The sequence below is a fragment of the Phaseolus vulgaris genome, chromosome 4, assembly GCF_051622355.1.
Source record: "Phaseolus vulgaris cultivar YP4 chromosome 4, ASM5162235v1, whole genome shotgun sequence".
NCBI classification, from domain to species: domain Eukaryota; kingdom Viridiplantae; phylum Streptophyta; class Magnoliopsida; order Fabales; family Fabaceae; genus Phaseolus; species Phaseolus vulgaris.
Genome location: NC_143501.1, coordinates 49890408 through 49908834, shown reverse-complemented (window position 1 = coordinate 49908834; position 18427 = coordinate 49890408). Strand labels below are relative to the sequence as shown.

Here is an 18427-nt window from a genome sequence, read left to right as displayed (position 1 = left end):
TTTTACTATAATGCTCTCTTGCTGACATTTGGAGCTTTTTCATGTAAAACACTTCACATAGTTTTGTTGTTCTTCTATGGTTTGGTTAAGGATGACCAATTCATAGAACAGTACTTGTGTTGTGTCTTTTATCAGAACAACAAAACTCATATAAAAACTAAAAAGATCACTGATATATGAAGTTTTGTTATGGCTTTCACTTCACCTGTGTGAAACACAAAGCACCATGATTAGATTTTATAATAAAGCATTTCTTTTCTTGGCAGAATTTGTGAGTGCTCCAGCAGCATTTGCAGAAGAGGCTGGATTTATGGCTTTCCGAATCTTAGAGACATTCCAAGCAGTGTTAACAGCATGTCCTGCACTTGCAAACACATGCTCAGTAGCCTCTCCAGCTTCTTCCCCAAACCTGTTGCCAAAACAATTCATAAGGTTACATTTTTGTATTTGTTGGAGATCACACGTCAACTAGAAAAAGGTATATTATATAGAATATAACTGGGTGCAAATCTTACTACAAAAACCGATTTTATAAGATTTAGTTAGGTTTAAAGTTCACTTCTTAATATGTTATCAGAGTCATTTAAAGTCTATTATAACGAGTGTTTGTTGAGCTTATCAAGTCATTTGATATGATGAGAGTATGTTTGTAATCACACATCAACATTACACTGTATATAAGATTGAGTTAGTCTAAAAGTCTATTTATTAATAGCATCCACAACATAGGTGTTAAACATAGGGTGTGTTTGTTTTTACCATTTAAGTTGTTCAAAACTAAAAGCTTAAAATTGTAATTTCTCCTACAAATGTGCTTTAGAACTTGTGCATATCCAATTATGCAGATAGTTTTGAACACTGTTTATTTTCGATGCACACTTTTTCTGTTGATTGAAATGTATGCAGATGATCTAATAGTTTGAGAATGAGACTCACTATTGTCACAAAGTTTAGTGCTAAAAAAATTATGTTAAAGGAAATGCATCGCACTGTTTTATGTTGAATACTATTTTGTTTATATAGTATAAAATTTTATGATTTTTTGCAGTCATTTCTATGGATTTGGCTGATATAGATTGATGCAAGTTTTGCTAAATCTGTTGACAAATGTAGAAATATAATGTCAAGAATTTTTAAATTTCTGAAAATGTAATCATGATTACAATTTAAAACCTTCAATTGATGTGGCAAAATGTTATAATTATAATGTTACATCAGCAAAAAAGTTCAACTAATAATAACAATATTACCTGTTAGAAACCATTCTGGTTGCAGCCTTGGAGGTGGCAGAAAAGGTTTGTTTTTCAGCAGCTTCAGCTGCTTCAAAAACTCTATCTGTGTCATTAAACACAGAAATCAAAAGAATGAGATTAGCTTATGGTGCTTATTTAGGTATCCAAGATAACAACAATAAGATTGGTATATGAGTTTTTGAAGACTAATTGTAATTTTACATTTAAATTCAATGGTGACATAAGAAAAATGTGTTGGACCATATTAGCCATACTTATATGATTTTTGAGTAGTTGATAATGTAAAACTTTTTCTTAAAATGTTAGAAAAATTGATGAGAAGTTTTACTTACTGACTGCATCAAGGGAAGCCAAAAGCACCTCTCCAGGGAGCATCTTTAGGAATGCTTGTCCTGGTTGGGATTTAAGCACAGGAGTCATCACTGATCCACTCATTATTCCAACACCATCAAGCAAAGATTTTGTTAACTTTTCTGTCATATTTGTCAGTTTTCTCACCCTAGATTGCAATCATCAAAAACAATCCAATGAATACTATAATCCTTAAAAATGCACTCATGACATAGTATAACTCAATCACATCACATGTTTCAATACCGTTTGAGGTTTTCATTCATTCCACTGTTCTTTGTGGCATCATTCCTGCTGTTCGTGCTTTGTCTGACCAAGTTACCATTGTTCTTTTCTGCAGCACTATTTAGGATTGCTTCCCCTTCCTTTTGGACCTGATTTTCGTAACAAGTTTTTGATGAAAAGCATAATGGTTTATTTGGTTCTTTTCAAATGAAGGGGAAAACTAAAAAGAACAAAGCATACCTCAAATTTTATTATGGTAGATTATAAAATAAGATATGATATATATAAAATAATTTGTACCACATCATTTGATGTGTTTTTGTAAACATTTCTCTTATAAAACCAAGGTTTTTTCTTGTAAGAGGAACAAACTGTTCTGTAACACAAACCTCTTAAACCACAAAGTTTCTTTTTTTAGTAAATCTCACTCAATTTTCCCAACATCAAGATTTCATAGAGTAAGAACTAAGAAGTGTCAATTTTGCAAATATTATTCAAACCAACACTTGTGTTATTTTTTCATTGAATGAAAAGATTTATTGATATATGTTATTATATTAAGAAGTGAACTTTAATTCTTACTCAACCTCATAAAGCCAACTTATTAGGTGAGGATTGTACCCACTTATATACTATGAAATATTCTAATCTCTAGTCGATGTGGGATTCTCAACACATCTCTCATGGCGAGAGTGATAGCTCGTGTGTGGGACAACATATTATGAATGATCCGATAACGGTCGGTGACTTGATAAGCCCAACAAACACTCAATAGGATAGGCTAAAAAATGACTCTCAATAGGATAAGCTAAAAAATGACTCTGATAATGTATTATTGTTTCATTGTGGTTGAAATTGATTTTGATAAGTTGAAAGAAAGCAAAACAGAAAAAGAAAAACCAGTAAAAGTGCTGGTGTTATTCAACAGATAAACCAAAGCATACCTGGTTGGTGTAAGCATTGCTGCACATGAAGATACCCTTAACAATCTGACCAGTTCCTCCTGCAATGGCCCTTGCAAGAAAGTGGTTGTAATCCTCAACCCTTGGGGCAAAATCCTCCCAATCAAGGTCACTCTTCTTGCTCCTTTCCAACCCAGAAAAGCAACAATGCTCCTTCAGAAAAGAATCCACCATCCCCATGTTCCCATAACACTCTTTTGGAAAGGTCACACCATAGCTCAGAGGCTCACCACCATCTTTCACCGGCAGAGAGAAGAGGTAGTGAAGACCATCCACCTTCACCACTGGCTCATCCTTTGTCAAGGGCCACTGAACACTGCTTCCAACTTTTATGACTGTTGCTAGTGCCACGTTCTGCTCCATCACCCTCATGATTGTGAAGTTCCCTTGAGACAGTTCAAGGGCTTCTCCTTCATCCACCAGATGAACTTTGCATCCTGGGATCTGTAGCACAAGTTCATGTGTGGGAATTTTGGGTTTCTGCAAGTCTTGAAAACTTGCATGGTGTATGGAATCTTCAAATGGTGGCTGCTCCTTGGAGGCTTGGCAACCCATCTCTGTTTTTGCTCTGTTTTTGCTCTGTTTGCCCTGTTTCTTTAGGGTGTTAATGCAGATAGATTTGTCAACAGAAGGTTTCTGCTTTTCCTCTGTTTGCCCTGTTTCTTTGGGGTGTTAATGCAGATAGATTTCTCTACAGAAGGTTTCTGCTTTATGCTTAGAAAATGTCTGCATGCACTTTGGCTAATGAATTGAAAATGAAATTTGCTGAGGAAAAAACACTAGAATTCGTTCCAATATCTATAAAGTTTTATATAACATAGAAACCAAGATAATGATTAGTTCATAAACTAGTTTTCTGTTAATCTTAGCTATCAAGATACATTTTTCAAAACAAAAATCATAAAACAATACTACATATGCAGTGACACAGAATCAGGATAAATATTTGTATTTTTATAAAAACTGTTTTAAATTTATATTAAGATTTTTAGTTAATTGAAGGACAAATCCTTCCTGAGAGGGTAAGAAATATGGAAAGCTGTCTGAAGAAACTAGAGAAAATGTCATTGTTTATTCATTATCTGGAAGATATTTGTTAGTGAGAACCTTTTATGTTGATAGCTTTATTCTGTTCCTTGTGATTGGTGAAAAATGAGGAATATGGTGTGAAGATAATGAAACTTGAGGTGGAAATGGAATATGTAAGAGAGAGAAAAAGGAGAGCTTGTTGAACAATCTAAAATGGCATCAAAACTTGGTATGACACCAAATACCTTACTACAACATGCATTATTCTTTCCTTTATCAATGTTCTGAACTTCTTCTGATGTTCTTATATTCTGTTTTATCAATTCTGAATGCATAGATTATTTGTCATAGATTCCTGTTTAACCAATGAAGTTAAGTTTAATAATTATAATATTTAAAGAAAAAACTTTTTAAAGAAAATTTTTTGTTGGACATAAATATTTTACAATATGATTATACTCATCACCTATGATTATACTCATCACCTTGTTTATCATATAATGATTTTAATGATTATTTAATTGAAGAATTTATTTTTAATAAATAATTCTTTTGAAAATTTAAAATTATAAAAATAATTATTAAATTAACTAATTTTAAGATCTATTTTATTTTATTTTTCTTATATATTTTCCATCTCTAGTCTATTGTTAAAATTTGATGTTTATATCACATTAATTTTATAAAAATTAAACAAAAAGTGGATGTAAATAAATTAATTGTACATTTCTTCTCTGAATTATCAAGCACGATTTTTACCATTTAATTTTTTTTCATTGTATTTTACAATCATATTTTTTATTTTTCACACATTTTTACTATTTTACTAAATATCTAACTAAATGTGATATATAATAAAAAATAACAAAATAAGGACAAAGTGACAACTTTTTTTAAAAAAATCATTATTATTACATAGTAATAATTTGTGAGTCATGATTGTCGATTTTTTATTATAATATAAATTATTTGAATTTTTTTTATTTAATTAATATAACTAAATATAATTTATTCTATAAAAACTAAATTCATCCATTAAATATACACATGAGAAATAATTTTTTAATAATATGATCAAATTTCAAATAATTTATATATAAAAAATATATATTAATTTAAATATTTTTCTTCTAAAATATGTTTTATGAAATATAATAATTACAAAAGAATAATTTTGTAATTACACATGAATGCAAGGGTGAAGGAAAAAAAATGTAGTGGTGCAGGAAGAAATACCCAATAGGAAGAGAGGAATAATGGATCTAAAACCCTAATGTGGCCCAGCCCACTAATTTTGTATGAATGAAACGGACAAGAGAAAGGAAAATGGGAAAATAGTAAGATCGCAGAGGCTGTGTTGGAGCGACACGAGAACGGAGAGAAACTTGCAAGGGAGAATCACTGAACAACGAAACTGTTACCTAGGTTTGTTCTGCACGATCGTAACCTAGAATCAAACAAATCGAGTTTCGTTTTTGCTTTTTTTTTTTCGATTCGCGATTTTACTCGTTTCAGTGAGTTTGCTCGAGTTCACACGAGCCTACTTGAAAACAATTCCATGTGCGATTTAAGGAAATGTTCTTGACAATTCTACTCGTAACATGATCTTAGGAAATGGTCTTTGCAATTTTCAGTGCAATTTGTTGTGTGTCATATCGCAACTCTTCAGCAAGGGTTGATGAATGATGATAATCGTTGTAGTGTTGAAAAGAATATTAATAGTGTGATTTTGTTACTAGAGATCATAGTTTGTAGAGATTAACTGTTCTTTGCTTCTAATCTTGTGTTTCATTGTATATTTGGACCAATGATTTGTGTCAGGTAACATTGTAGTGTTGATGAAAGATGATAATCGTTGTAGTGCTGAAAAGAATATTAATAATGTAATTTTATTACTATAGATCATAGTTTGTAGAGATTATGTATAATTGGACCAATGATTTGTGTCAGGTAACATTGCTGAGTTTGCGCATTACCTTTTTTGAGGCAATGCGTAGCTTGGATTTACCGATTCTCTTCCTATCTGCAATCACCTTACTGTCTGATTCATGATTAAATTGGAACTTGGAGCTTATCCCAATAGTGACATTGTTTTGAGAAACTGATATTTGATCATTGTTATATTAAGTTTGAGAAACTGATGCCAGTAGTTAGAAGCAACGTTTGATTGGCCTTTTATGACCAACTGCTATTTAATGCATGCAGATAGATTGTTAGCCGACTTGTTTGTGCCCAAGCAGGAGGAAGAAGATGCCTCCTTACGATTGTATGTTTCTGTTTAAGCCTCATATCAGGAAAGAAGCTATCATGGATTTAGTTGTAAGGGTGGGAAAACATGTGTCTGGAAGAAATGGGGTTGTCACTGATATTAAGAGTCTTGGAACTGTTCAGTTGGGCTATGGTGTGAGAAAGCTGGATGGCAGATATTATCAGGTGAGGTTGATTGTTTGTGATGCAGTACCGATAGTTTATGCATCTTTGGATTTTTATATGCTGTTTTGTATTTCCTGTTTTTATGTGAGTATTGCATGTTTGTGTTGTAACGTAATTTTGATTTGAACCTAGAGAAATTACTTCACGAACTTCACTGAATTATGGAACACAATTAATTCATATTTTATTTTACGGCTGTTCAGGTTAATGAATTAATTTGCTAGTAATATAGTTAAATTTTCTTACAACATTAATTCTGACCAAGTATTTGTGTGGTTATACATTCATGACATTTTTGTCTTGTTGTCATTTGATCTCACTGTGGTAACTGAGCTACCAGTGTACCAGTAATATGTAGTTAAACCACCACCTTTTAGGTGAATACTTCATGTTTCCTGTTCTATTTATGTCAAAATCTCATTACTTTAACTGTTTTATTATGAGGGTTGTATTAGTCATAACAGAGCTATTAACAAAGGTTGATATAGAAAATGCTTTGGTGGTTTGGGTATGTTAAATGATTTGATAATTGGAAATGTTTTGCATAAAACTCCTGGCTTGAGGTGTTCTGAATAATTTGATTTATTGGATGTATGTGTACTGCTGAATGAAAGGAGATTACCCCCAAAGAAGTACTAAAATCCATGAGGGAAAACAGTTAAGATAAATCAGCCAAAATGGCATTAAATAGAAACAAAGGAAGAATATTCAGAACTTTCAAATGACTATCTGGAGAATGAGCATTTTGCATTTTTAGTTAAGAGCATCTGCTGCTTAATTAGCTTCCCTCTGAATGACCAAACTATATCTTCCATATTAATGATCCTATGAACCAGAGTGACAGATGACAATTAGGGCAACCATTAGACAATAAATCAATAGCCACCTGTGAGTTTGTTTCTACTATGAAAACTCTAAAATCACGATTCCAGGCACTAGTAATTTTACCAAATAGAAATAGTCCACAATTCTGCATGAGATTTATGGTGCAAGCACCAATATTCGCATTGTAAGAGAAATTCTCCAGCTTATCATGATCTTGAACCTACTAGCCGTAGCTCTACAAGTCTGTAATTGGACTGAGACATCACAATTCAGTTTGAAAAGACCAATTTGAGGTACAATCCAGCTTTGTTCCAAGAGACCATTTCCTTCCAGAATAGTGTCTCTGATTACATATTATGCCGCAGCCATTGACTAAAACTCTGGGAACGTCTTTTGGGGTAAGAAACAATTTCAAATGGATATGATCTTTGAGGGCCTTTCTAGTGCCATAAAATTCTGAAGATTGGAAATGGTCATTATAAGCTTATAATTGTCGTCGATACTATTCTCACTTGCCATGACTCAGATAAAGTGAATTGGGACATACGAATGAAATTTGGAAATGTAAAATATTTATTGAATGTGCTGTTTTCTGGTTTCAGTAAACTTTGTTTACTTTTGAGACCTAAAATTTCTTTTTGAGATTCAATGGAAACTATAAATGTGTTGCCATTTTTCATTTTGAATGGATGTAGGGCCTGCTGATGCAAATGAGCATGATGGCTACACCTGCAATCAACAAAGAGTTGCATTACCTAAACAAGGAAGATCGATTATTGCGTTGGCTTTTGGTCAAGCAACGTAACCACAAATTTGGACTTGATTTTGAAGAGGATGAAGGCAGATTGGAGCTAAGCAGATTTTCCCAGATCAGTAAACTTGATGAAGAGGATGATGATGATGAAGATGATGAGGATGAGGAGTACTCATTGGAGGAAGAAGAAAAAAAGTAAACCAAAAGACAGCCATGTAATTTGTTAGCTTCCATAAAACAGTTTGCATTGTATTTTCAGTGCCAAACATGTGCTTTCCTTACCGTGCCAAGTAAATGATGAATTAATTTAGTTCAAAGGAAAGATGATTTGTTTGATTTCAGAGAAACGAGATGACAGAAGAATTTTATCATAATATTTTAATCATACCCTATAATATTATATTAACATACTGGAAAAAGAATTTACTCATTCCATTTTAATTCATTTCGTTTCATCGTATATCTTTTTACAATATAAACTTAACCTTAAGAATCTTTTTAATTCATTTCGTTATACCAAAGTTTTGTTTTTTTTGTCATTACGAGATTTCCCCATTTATAACAAAATTCATTTGACAACATTAAAAGACAAAAACATTTATTTTTTTAATTTAAAATATTAACATATATAATTATATTATTAAAGTTGGTTGTTAAATGTGAATAATTTGTTTAGGAGTGTCAAAATATGGCCTTGGAACGAAGAATAGGGATACTACAATATATTGGTATCTACAACGTTCCACTCGAAATACATTTTCAAAGAAGAAAAAAAGAAGAAAAAAAGAAGAAAAACGAATAAACATATAATTAACCAATTAAATTCTGGGGACGGTCACTACACGAGAAGCTGCCACCCACTCCATAATGTGATTCGGGTAAAGCAAAGTGCAATTTTCCCAACAGTTAAGCATCCTGCAGCAGTTTCTAGAAAGATCCATAAGATGCCTGTGCGTAAAGTTCCTGTTTTGATTTGCAATGCTCGAATCCTTTGCTGTACACTTCAAAATATGTGTTGTCGGGAAGATATTAACGCCTGACATAGAGGCCCTATTAGACCGAATAATATTTAGGACTTAAAATTTTTAAATTCTTATAATTCTTGATGTGAAGGATTTAAAAATAAATATATATAATAAAAAATAAATTTAATTAAATGATATATAAAATATTTAAATTATATATAATTCTTAATGTGATAAATTTAAAAATTAATATATATAATAAAAATAAATTTATAATTATTAAAGATTGTAATGTGATAATATAAAAAATATGGGTTGTGAATATATTATTACCTTAATTTTGATTAGTCACCGTATATTCTGGTTAGAGAGTCCCATAGACTCCGCAACCTCTCTAGCAGCATTAGTGTCAGCTTGTTCCTGCATACAAGATAAAACGAAATCAGATTCCACAAGATTTTACGGTTGGAATGCTGCATGTATCAGGAGTTGACATATTCTATATTGCACTCGGATCTTTACCTGTAGACGATGCAAGAGATACATCAAGAAGAGATGTACAAAGATCTGTTGCAATTTGTAAAGGTGAGTAAAATTTCAAATCCTTCAGCTAATTTAACATTTTAAACATTTAATGAACTGATCTCACCAAATAAAAAAATAAAAAAACTCGAGCCGTAGGATATCTCCAGAGAAATCTTGTGGCCCTGACAGCCCCTGAATCTAACAGTTTCACTGCCTTTTGCAACTGCATGAGACATGACACATACAAAGTATAATGTTAAAAAGGAGAATGAAAATGACATGAGATGAAATGAAACATGATGGTTGATTGGCTGTTATACCTGAATACTTGCACCGGCCAAATGACGGTGATGCATAGGAAGAGGCCTGCAATTTTTACTCTGTAAGATAACTTTCCAAACTCTACAATGGGAAATGAAAACAGACGGCACAACCTTTTGGAGTGACAGAGAATAGTACATAGAAGCATAACTGAGTAATAAAGTGATTTCAGAAGCTATTATAAGTAAATCACGGCTATAACTTTACCATTCATGAAGTAATGAACAGATCAGAACAGGAAGAGAAGACAATACAAGAGATGATTTAATATGTGGAGGGTAAACAAATTGAGTTCGACAAAAACCAGTACATTTTAATGGGTTTGTGGAACTTCCATTGCTGCTGGGAGGATAAATAAGGTCTGTTTGTTCGAAATGAAAAATTAAGGAAAAAAGACTTTTTAATTAAAAAAAATCACTTACTAGCAATTTTTAGGATAAACCAATCTAAAAAAAACAGAAACAGAAAAAAAAAAAAAAAAAAAAAAAAAAAAAAAAAACTACCTTTTTGTGTAGCAACTGTCACTTCAGCTTTTTTTACAATTATTTGTTTTAAGAACTAAACAAACTCAGCCACTGAGGTTGTAGTTTATGGTGTTTTTAATCAAATGCATCACAGAGAAACAAGATAAGTACTATAAAGATAGTAAGAAGAAACTTACTCAAGGGATTTTATTTCAGTCTCATCTTCCCATGATGATGATGCCCGACGAGAAACTCTGTTCCGTTCAGCCTCTGCCTGTTAAATATAACAATGACATAAAAATTACAGTACAGTCAAACTACTAATCAAGCAGGCAGCCACAGGAACCTAATCACATACCCGTGCTTCCTGGAGACGCTTGATTTCCTTCTCCAATTGAAACTCTGCGGCAGCCTTTTCACTGACCATGGTTTCTAATTGTGTTTGTTTGTAGTACTGAAATGAAGATAACACAAAAAATTATTGAATATAACTGAGTATTTGCATGAAATTTAATCATAACATAAATTACCAGAAGGTCAGTCAGTTCCCGATAGCGTTTCTCTAATTCCATATGCTCCTGTTACAAGATTAAGACTATGCTTAGAATAAGCCAGTAGTATTCCAAAATGATCTTAACACCAAAACATACACTTGTTAAGAGTACTGAGCTAAATTTAATTTTCTTATACAGTTATATGTCAACCAACACAAGAATAACATGATAGGCTGGAGACTATAGTGTGTGGAAAAGTGTCAAAGAAAGTACTATCTGATTGATATTAAATATATGGCATGTAACTGAGTCCTGGCAGAAGATGCATGGATGTTTATGCAGTTATGCCTACCCTATTGAACAAGTAAAGCATGACAACCATTTGAAACTCGAACTCAATACAATTCTTTTTTTTCCAGGTTGAATAAATAGTCAAAGACCACCCAATAATCGACCATAAATATTTCTGTATTTTGATAGTGTATATGGCTAAATGTAATTTTTCATTTATGCTTAGGAAACTGCAGATGCTTAGACAAATAGCATAACACTCCATAATACCAATTAGAAAGGATGCACCTTCTTATCAGGAACCGAGTCCATTAAAATTCATACGTATAATTCCATCAAAATTAATATATCAAGTAAAAGGTACTGATGCTCAAAATATATTTTCATGCATGGTAAAAGTTAGAGAAAATCACAAAAAGGATTTAATTGTAAAAAATATTTTCAGTTTAGAACCAATTACCGATTAATCACTTGGATGGTCAATAAGTAACCATTAACTAATCATTCCTCAGCTGGAAATGGTTTTACTATTTTATTTTATTTTTTGCAGTTATTTCAAAAACTTATAAACAAGACCACTTGTATGACAAAAGGTACAGAAAAGTATGCATTCCATGAGAATATGACTTTAAAACTTCACCACAAATGAAGCAGTATTATCCTCTAAGCTCTGTCCACTTAAGAAACAAATAGGTTTCATTTATTTTTATATATCAAACCTGGAAACTTACATTTTACGCAAGAGAAATTTTTTAAAGAAGCACCACGATAATTACCTGACGTGAGTAATGCTCAGCATCCCTCTTCATAGCAGCCATCTCAACTCTCATTTTCTGCATTTCAGTCTGTAACGTTGAAACCAAACATATCAATAAAGAGAAGTGCAACTTTACCTGCAAGACAGGAAGTCATTATCTCAAAAAAACTTCACAAGAAAATAACAAAAAAATTCTTGCCTCCAAGGAAGATAGCTTGTTTTCAGCTTCCCTCTGACCTTGACGGGCACGCTCCAATTCTTCTTGCCATGCTTGCATCTTAATATGTAAAACTTCCATCATTAAAATTCCATCCAAATGAAAAATGATTACTAATATTACTATCATCATTGTAATCTAGAAATGTTTGTGCCAACTTTACGCATGTACCCAGCAATGCCCAGATTCAACTATGACCATGGAATTTTTTCTCACACACCTACTCCTTTTAATTTTCTATTGCTAAAAAACGACATTTAGGTCTAATTCTATATTTCAAAAGGATTAACCGGACGAACATAAAAGTAAAAGTAGTAAGTGATTCAGTTGTGTAAGTTGTGTAAAGTAGAAAATAGAGTAATTGTCTACTTTAAGACAGTGACGCTTAACAAGAAAAAATAAATAACAAATATGTTCTATGTTTATTTATACAGAAAATCAAATGTTCTTTGAATTGGTTTAGTCAACAACCAAAAAGAACACCGACTCTTTAAATATACTACCCTAATACTTGTTGATGAACTTTGAAGAAGATGTGAAATACAAAGAAACCTAATAAAGTTGCAAATTGACCCACTTCTCAAAATATGTTATACCTGAATTACTTGATTAGCCTCTTCTGGGGACTTTTTCTGTTCCCGGCGCACACGGGCTTCCATATCTTGTAGTTCTTGATTTAAAGATGCACATTCAACCTGGCCATAAATGTTACCAAAATCTTATTTAGTAGATCTTCCTTTCATCAGAATAGCAATCACAAATCAGCCTAAAAATTCAAAAAAGGAAAAGTGTTCATTCATGTACCTCGAGAAGTGCCAGCTTCTGCTCAAGTTCTGTGGCTTTTGCTGTCCTCTCATCCGCTACTCTCTGAAAAGAGGAGCAAATAACAAATCAGTATATACATTTAAACGAATGTCAATAATAATTCTAGAAGCAAAAGTAGCTCGACCAGGGGGACTGAAGCAGCCTTATTAATATTAACACATGCTTTACAATTGTGGATTTGTTACAATTGCTCATCATCGGTAAAGTAGATCTCTGTCAAAATTTTAAATAGCAAGACCAAAAGGCATAATCTGATGCCAAACATCACCAAAAGCTTGAGGGAATGTAGTCAGACTTGCGTAGAAGCATTGAACTAGCTGAGATGATCCCACCTCCTATTTTCAAATTTATTGTGACCAATTTTAACATTTTCATATTATTTTATAATCATCTCAAGATCCACTGAACAAGACTCTTTCATATTGACAAACACCCTGGCAAGTGAAGATTTATACATACTTTTTGCATACCCGGACAATTATTAGGATATGGAATTATGTATATGACCTGTGTCCAAAACTAAACTGAACAAAATTATAAAAATGAACCATTTTGAGAAAAAGAGAAACCAGACCACTTTATATTAAGGTTCTGATTGTTTCTTTGAGAAAACCAAACCAGGTATGAGTATAAAATAGATAACCAAACTGAACTGAACGGGATGAACCCAAAAAATGCATGATTTTGAGAGAGAGAAAATACACTTTATAAAAACAGATCGGTTAACCAAACCATTTTAAAATGGAGCTAAACCACAGTAAGTGCTTACATTACCTGTATCCTTGCAAGTGCAGTGGATGACTCAACAGCTCTGTGCTCCAAATCTACTTCTCTTTCCATAGCAGCCTGTTCTACCAATCAGAGAATCACTCAAATATAATGCCAAACACAGAAACTAGAGAAATAAACGACCAAAGTTACAGACCATTTTGGTAGCATTATGTGCAGCACGCTCCTCTTCTGCTCTTCGCTCAGCAGATGCTAGCTCCTCTCTTAGAGCCTACAAGAACAACAGTTTTAATATTAAAAAAAAATCATCATATAAATGGGAAATATTGAATAATTATAGTAATCATACTTGCATAACAGAACCTACTTACCTGCATCATCCTTGTTTCTGTTAGTTCTCGACTTCTCATCATTGATTCCATGCTTGCCTGGTAAGACATGAATAGGGTTATACAAGTCATAATTGTAAATAACACTCGACATTAAGAATATATAGAAGGTACAAACTACAGTGGAATGACTAATCCTACACTACAGAAAGAAACTAATGAAGGAAACTTAAGTAGGAAGATCATTTTGTTGCCTAGTCAATGTCTTAATACAGCTAATTTTTTTCCTGATTCAACTAGTAAAAAGATTCCCTGATATCTGCTAAACAGATAATTTTTATCAGTTATCATGTACAGATAAGCACACACTGCAAATCAATGACCATCTTATAGCTATAACATGGGACAGCAATAAAGCCATAAAGAAAGTAGTGGTAGAATTTTCTGGATTGTGGGTAAACATGCTATTCCAGCAAACCTTATCATTCAGAGTCCAAAAAACTGTTAGTAGATAAAAGTATATATAAACTACATTTTAAAATTCCTAGAAGCAAATACAACTAGTTCATTATTCATCAAATAAATAGTTCTACAAGATGAAAGGAAATTGCTCAGGATTTAGTTCAGGTGGAAACAGAAGTTGTATGAAAGTAAGTAAAATATTCCAAGGCACACTTCAATAAATTAACAAAGAGGAACCTGCATGGAAGCTAGATTTCCTTCCGACAATGCAGCCTGTCTCTTAACTGCATCCATGGAACTTAGAAGTGTCTCAATTTCAGCATTTTTTGCTGACAAGGCCTCAGCCATATTTGCTTCAACTCTTGTCACTTCCCTTTTACTTTCTGACAAATCCTTCTGCAGTTGTTTTATGCTAGCCTCATATGATTTACCCAGCTCTCTCTGTAGATTTAGAATTAATCACTGAGATACAGTAGTCAACATGTTTCTATTCAAGCATATAATGAGACTTTATATTCCTTTAAACAGGAAATGGTGATAGTGCTTCACCTCTGCAGTGAGAAGTTCCTCCAACTGTGCATTTTCAGATTTGTATTCTTGAAGGCGGGATGATAATCCAGCACAGACCTGAGCATCATTTGAAAATATCAATCCGGCATCTATAATGACCAATTAGGAAGAAAATCTACTTGAGATTCCAGAACTAAATCTTATGAAGCTAACAGAAATGTAGGTTTAAGCAACACCCTTACCCGAGCTAACCTTGCCTCTTTAGACTGACCAGTAGATTTTGTTGTTTTAAGCAATCCTTGAGCCTATATACCAACTAAAAAAATTAGTCAGGAGAATTTTTTAATAATGTGTACAGGGATGTAAAAACTTGTCCATTATAAGTATTACCTCCTCAAGTTGATCCTGTACTTTTTTGGGGGAGATTTCAGTATTATGATCCTCTGGATTTATCCTATCCACAACAGATTCAACTGTTTTTACATCAGAATCTTTGAGAGTGGTGTCATTATTAAGAGATGTGTCAGCAGCCACAGATTCAGATTTCTCTTGATCCATATTTTTATTGGCATCTGAATCTCCAGACTTGATAATTTGACCAGCACTGGTGGGTTCATCACTAGGGTTCTCAATTCCTCTGGGAGCAGGAAGAGGATCCATCTCACGAATGTCTGAAGCATTCTCTTGGGAAGGATCATCATTAGTAACAACAGTGGCAACTCCAACATTTGCATCGTTTACTAATGCTTCCACATCATCTGTGTCATGTTTAGCAACATCATCATCTAGAATTTTTGATAAAGAAGTGCCCAACAAGGGTGATGTTGCATCACTAGATTGTGGCTCCTTTGGTTGGTTTGTGGATTGGGAAGTGCTCCCATCATTTTCAGGATCAACTTGGTCTGTGGAAGTTGTTATGGCCGCAGGAGCTGGTGGAGATCCACTTTTCTCCTTGGTAGTATCACTGATTATAGTAGATGAATTGGATAATCCTTTTTGAGCCTGCAAAAATTCAAGAAGACAAGTTTGATGTGAATATTACATGGAATACTATATGTGGATGCTGGATAGTAATGCAGTGGCAATACCTTTGGTTTTGATCTTCCCCGCTTGCCTTCTGATGCTTGCCCATTTGATGCTAATTTTTAAAAAGGTAACAACAAAACAACTGTAAGCATTTCTGGTATAGGAGAATATGTATCACTAAATAATGATTTTGGTACAAGCTAGAAGAGTTTTGAGAGCTTTCCTATGGGAAATATATAACTTTTTCCATTGGAGTAGCACTCAAAAGTTCTTCTAGCCTTGCATCCAAACCTTAATGCCCAATTCATTGGTGTTGCGCTTATAAATTAGTCAGGTTCCAAGGTGGGATATGTAACATCTAGACAGAAAAAAGTTGTATAAAGGTACAGTGTATGGTTTTAGGCATCCAGTTTATAAGAACATGATTTCAATACCACTTTCCTCACAAAGGGATGGCTAATTCTAAGAACACACTGACTCTAACTCCTACAACTTAACGATTGTAGAACTACATTGGGCTTTTCCTGGCTTAACAAAAGTTTATCATAGTGCATGTTCCCTTCGGATTAATTTTGGGGAAATAACTACTTATTATTCAAAGGCTCTCTTAAGGAAGCTTACTAAAACAAACAGTTATTTCTTCAAAATAAGCTGAACCAAACACATTAAATGTTTTAAACCATAATGACCTCGATATTTATCTATATAACAGCACAGCTTTTCGGCAATAACGCAAGTCTAATTCCAGAAAAAAAGTATTCAGCATAAATTGACGCCTAAGACTAACTACAGAGTGAACCGAAATCACTAAATATAAACCTGGAGACTTAAAATCCGTCTGCTCATCCGATAAGTCAGTGACAACAGCCTTCGCTCGTCGATCTACAACTTCAAATAAACCTGATCAACCATGGCAAAAAAAGAGGTCCATGTCAGAACTAAGCTCAACAGGAAAAGAATCATCCATAAACGTAACATCCTGAAATGCAAATACATCAAGTGACATAGCTCCCTCTCACCACCATCTCTCCCCTCCAAAACAACAAAAATGAAGCAGCACTCCTAATTACAGACAATGCCGTCCTTCATTATTAAATTGCAAGAGACAAATCGCGAATAAGAGAGCATGTGCACGTATTATACTACATTGATGAAACCACGAAACCGTTAGCACTCACCAGTTCATTGCCTAATTTCCAACACATAAGCCTCACAGTTCGTTACTACAATAACATTGAAAAAAAATTCGCAGAACACGATTTCACAGATGAACATGTAACTGTCCATCGAAGGTTTATCGATCGAGATTGAAAACAATAACAAGATGACACAAACTCTTAGCTCTGGAAAATTGACGGAATCAGAAACGAAATCGGAGAATCGATGTGTAACAAACGAACGAGATCCGTTACCTTCAGCGGCTTTGAGCCACGAATCCATTGCCGGAACGAACAACGAGTTGCTCAATATTCGAATACCGAAGTGTTCAGAGATCCAACACTTATTGAGCTACTTTCATCGCCCGAGGAACGACGTCGCTTCGATTCTGCACTTGCCTGAGACGAATCGCGCGAGAAATATAACAAAACCGGTTCGGTGTCGTGTTGAGTTTCTGATTCGCCACTCCTCTCTTCACCATCTTACTTTAACGCAATTTTCTTATTATCAAGTGCGTTACACTAATTAAAAATAAATAAATATTCCGTTGAATATTACAACAATATTAGCCAAAATACCAAACTCTGATCAATTTTATTTATTTATTAAACTTAATTTCGTATATTTTATAATAATTTCATTTATCGTTAATTTTAGAAGAAAATAAAAATATAAAACAAAAAGTAGTGCATAATTTAAAACTTGTAATGAGTTACATATATTAATATATATATATATATATATATATTGTGTTCTCGTACGGATTGGATCTGATAGAATTGTCTGAAAAAACTACTACATTCTTCTTCGGTCGATCGATCATTTTTTTAACTTCTTTATTCTATTAAGCAACTTTGTTCGCTTAAATTGTTCTCCCTTATCTCATTTTGCTAGTCTTCACTCTTTCGCAAACGTTCTGTTTGGATGATACCGGCAAAAGGGACTCACACGCTCAAGTAATATATAAAGTTTGGTATTCGATACAATAAATGCGTGATGACGTACATTTTTTTTCGAAACTTATAACTATTTATATGATTATCATGGATTCATTCTTGTTGAGCCGAATTAAGGTTTGATCATAATTAAAATACATTACTTATCACTGTTTTAGATCTAATAACCTTCTGTTTGAACTTAATGATTTTGGCCGTGTTGACCAGCACAAATCGAAACTGATTTGTCCAAGACTCGTCTGAAACCGACCAGTACATATTATCCATTTAAATTTAAAATTATAAATATTGTACTCTATTTTTACAATGACTTTTACACTTATAAAACAAATAAGGGGTAAAAATATCTTTAAAACATTTTTCCTTTGTTTCTAAACAGTTTAAGAACAATTATAAAACGTAAACTTTCTCCCCAAAATATGGTGGCATGTCCATGTTTATGTTTAGTGTAATCACAAAACTTTTGATAGGGACAGTGACACGCTTCCTTCCAGATAAGTATTTATTCATTTCTATTTTAATCTTGCGGCGTCACTTATATAAAATACCAGAAAACTAGCGTGTTA

General features: G+C 33.2%; 3 protein-coding genes across 4 annotated transcripts; 1 reads left to right on the top strand and 2 right to left on the bottom strand.

Annotated features, from left to right (window-relative positions):
- Window positions 1-4025, bottom strand: LOC137838126 (senescence/dehydration-associated protein At4g35985, chloroplastic). Its single transcript, XM_068647362.2, has 5 exons — window positions 2774-4025; window positions 1851-1978; window positions 1586-1752; window positions 1251-1335; window positions 1-409 (listed from the first exon to the last, which is right to left on the bottom strand). The coding sequence occupies exons 1-5, from the start codon at window positions 3344-3346 to the stop codon at window positions 238-240; spliced, it is 1125 nt and encodes a 374-aa protein (XP_068503463.1). The 5' UTR covers window positions 3347-4025; the 3' UTR covers window positions 1-237.
- A 1088-nt stretch (window positions 4026-5113) lies between these two features.
- On the top strand, window positions 5114-8154 carry LOC137838125 (Translation elongation factor EF1B/ribosomal protein S6 family protein). The gene is made up of 3 exons (XM_068647360.2): window positions 5114-5245; window positions 6026-6253; window positions 7774-8154. The coding sequence occupies exons 2-3, from the start codon at window positions 6071-6073 to the stop codon at window positions 8029-8031; spliced, it is 441 nt and encodes a 146-aa protein (XP_068503461.1). The 5' UTR covers window positions 5114-5245; window positions 6026-6070; the 3' UTR covers window positions 8032-8154.
- Window positions 8155-8503: 349 nt separating this feature from the next.
- LOC137838124 (golgin Putative 1) lies at window positions 8504-17441 on the bottom strand. Of its 2 annotated transcripts, none has more exons than XM_068647359.2 (22): window positions 17160-17441; window positions 16567-16647; window positions 15810-15859; window positions 15112-15723; window positions 14964-15026; window positions 14761-14838; window positions 14449-14652; window positions 13792-13848; window positions 13617-13691; window positions 13466-13537; window positions 12671-12733; window positions 12463-12561; window positions 11849-11926; window positions 11669-11737; window positions 10638-10685; window positions 10466-10561; window positions 10305-10381; window positions 9643-9688; window positions 9447-9545; window positions 9320-9364; window positions 9131-9217; window positions 8504-8882 (listed from the first exon to the last, which is right to left on the bottom strand). In XM_068647359.2, the coding sequence occupies exons 1-21, from the start codon at window positions 17185-17187 to the stop codon at window positions 9146-9148; spliced, it is 2112 nt and encodes a 703-aa protein (XP_068503460.1). In that variant the 5' UTR covers window positions 17188-17441; the 3' UTR covers window positions 8504-8882; window positions 9131-9145. The 2 variants fall into 2 exon arrangements, with proteins under 2 accessions (XP_068503460.1, XP_068503459.1); XM_068647358.2 differs by having other exon boundaries at window positions 8504-8868; window positions 17160-17418.
- Window positions 17442-18427: the final 986 nt, after the last annotated feature.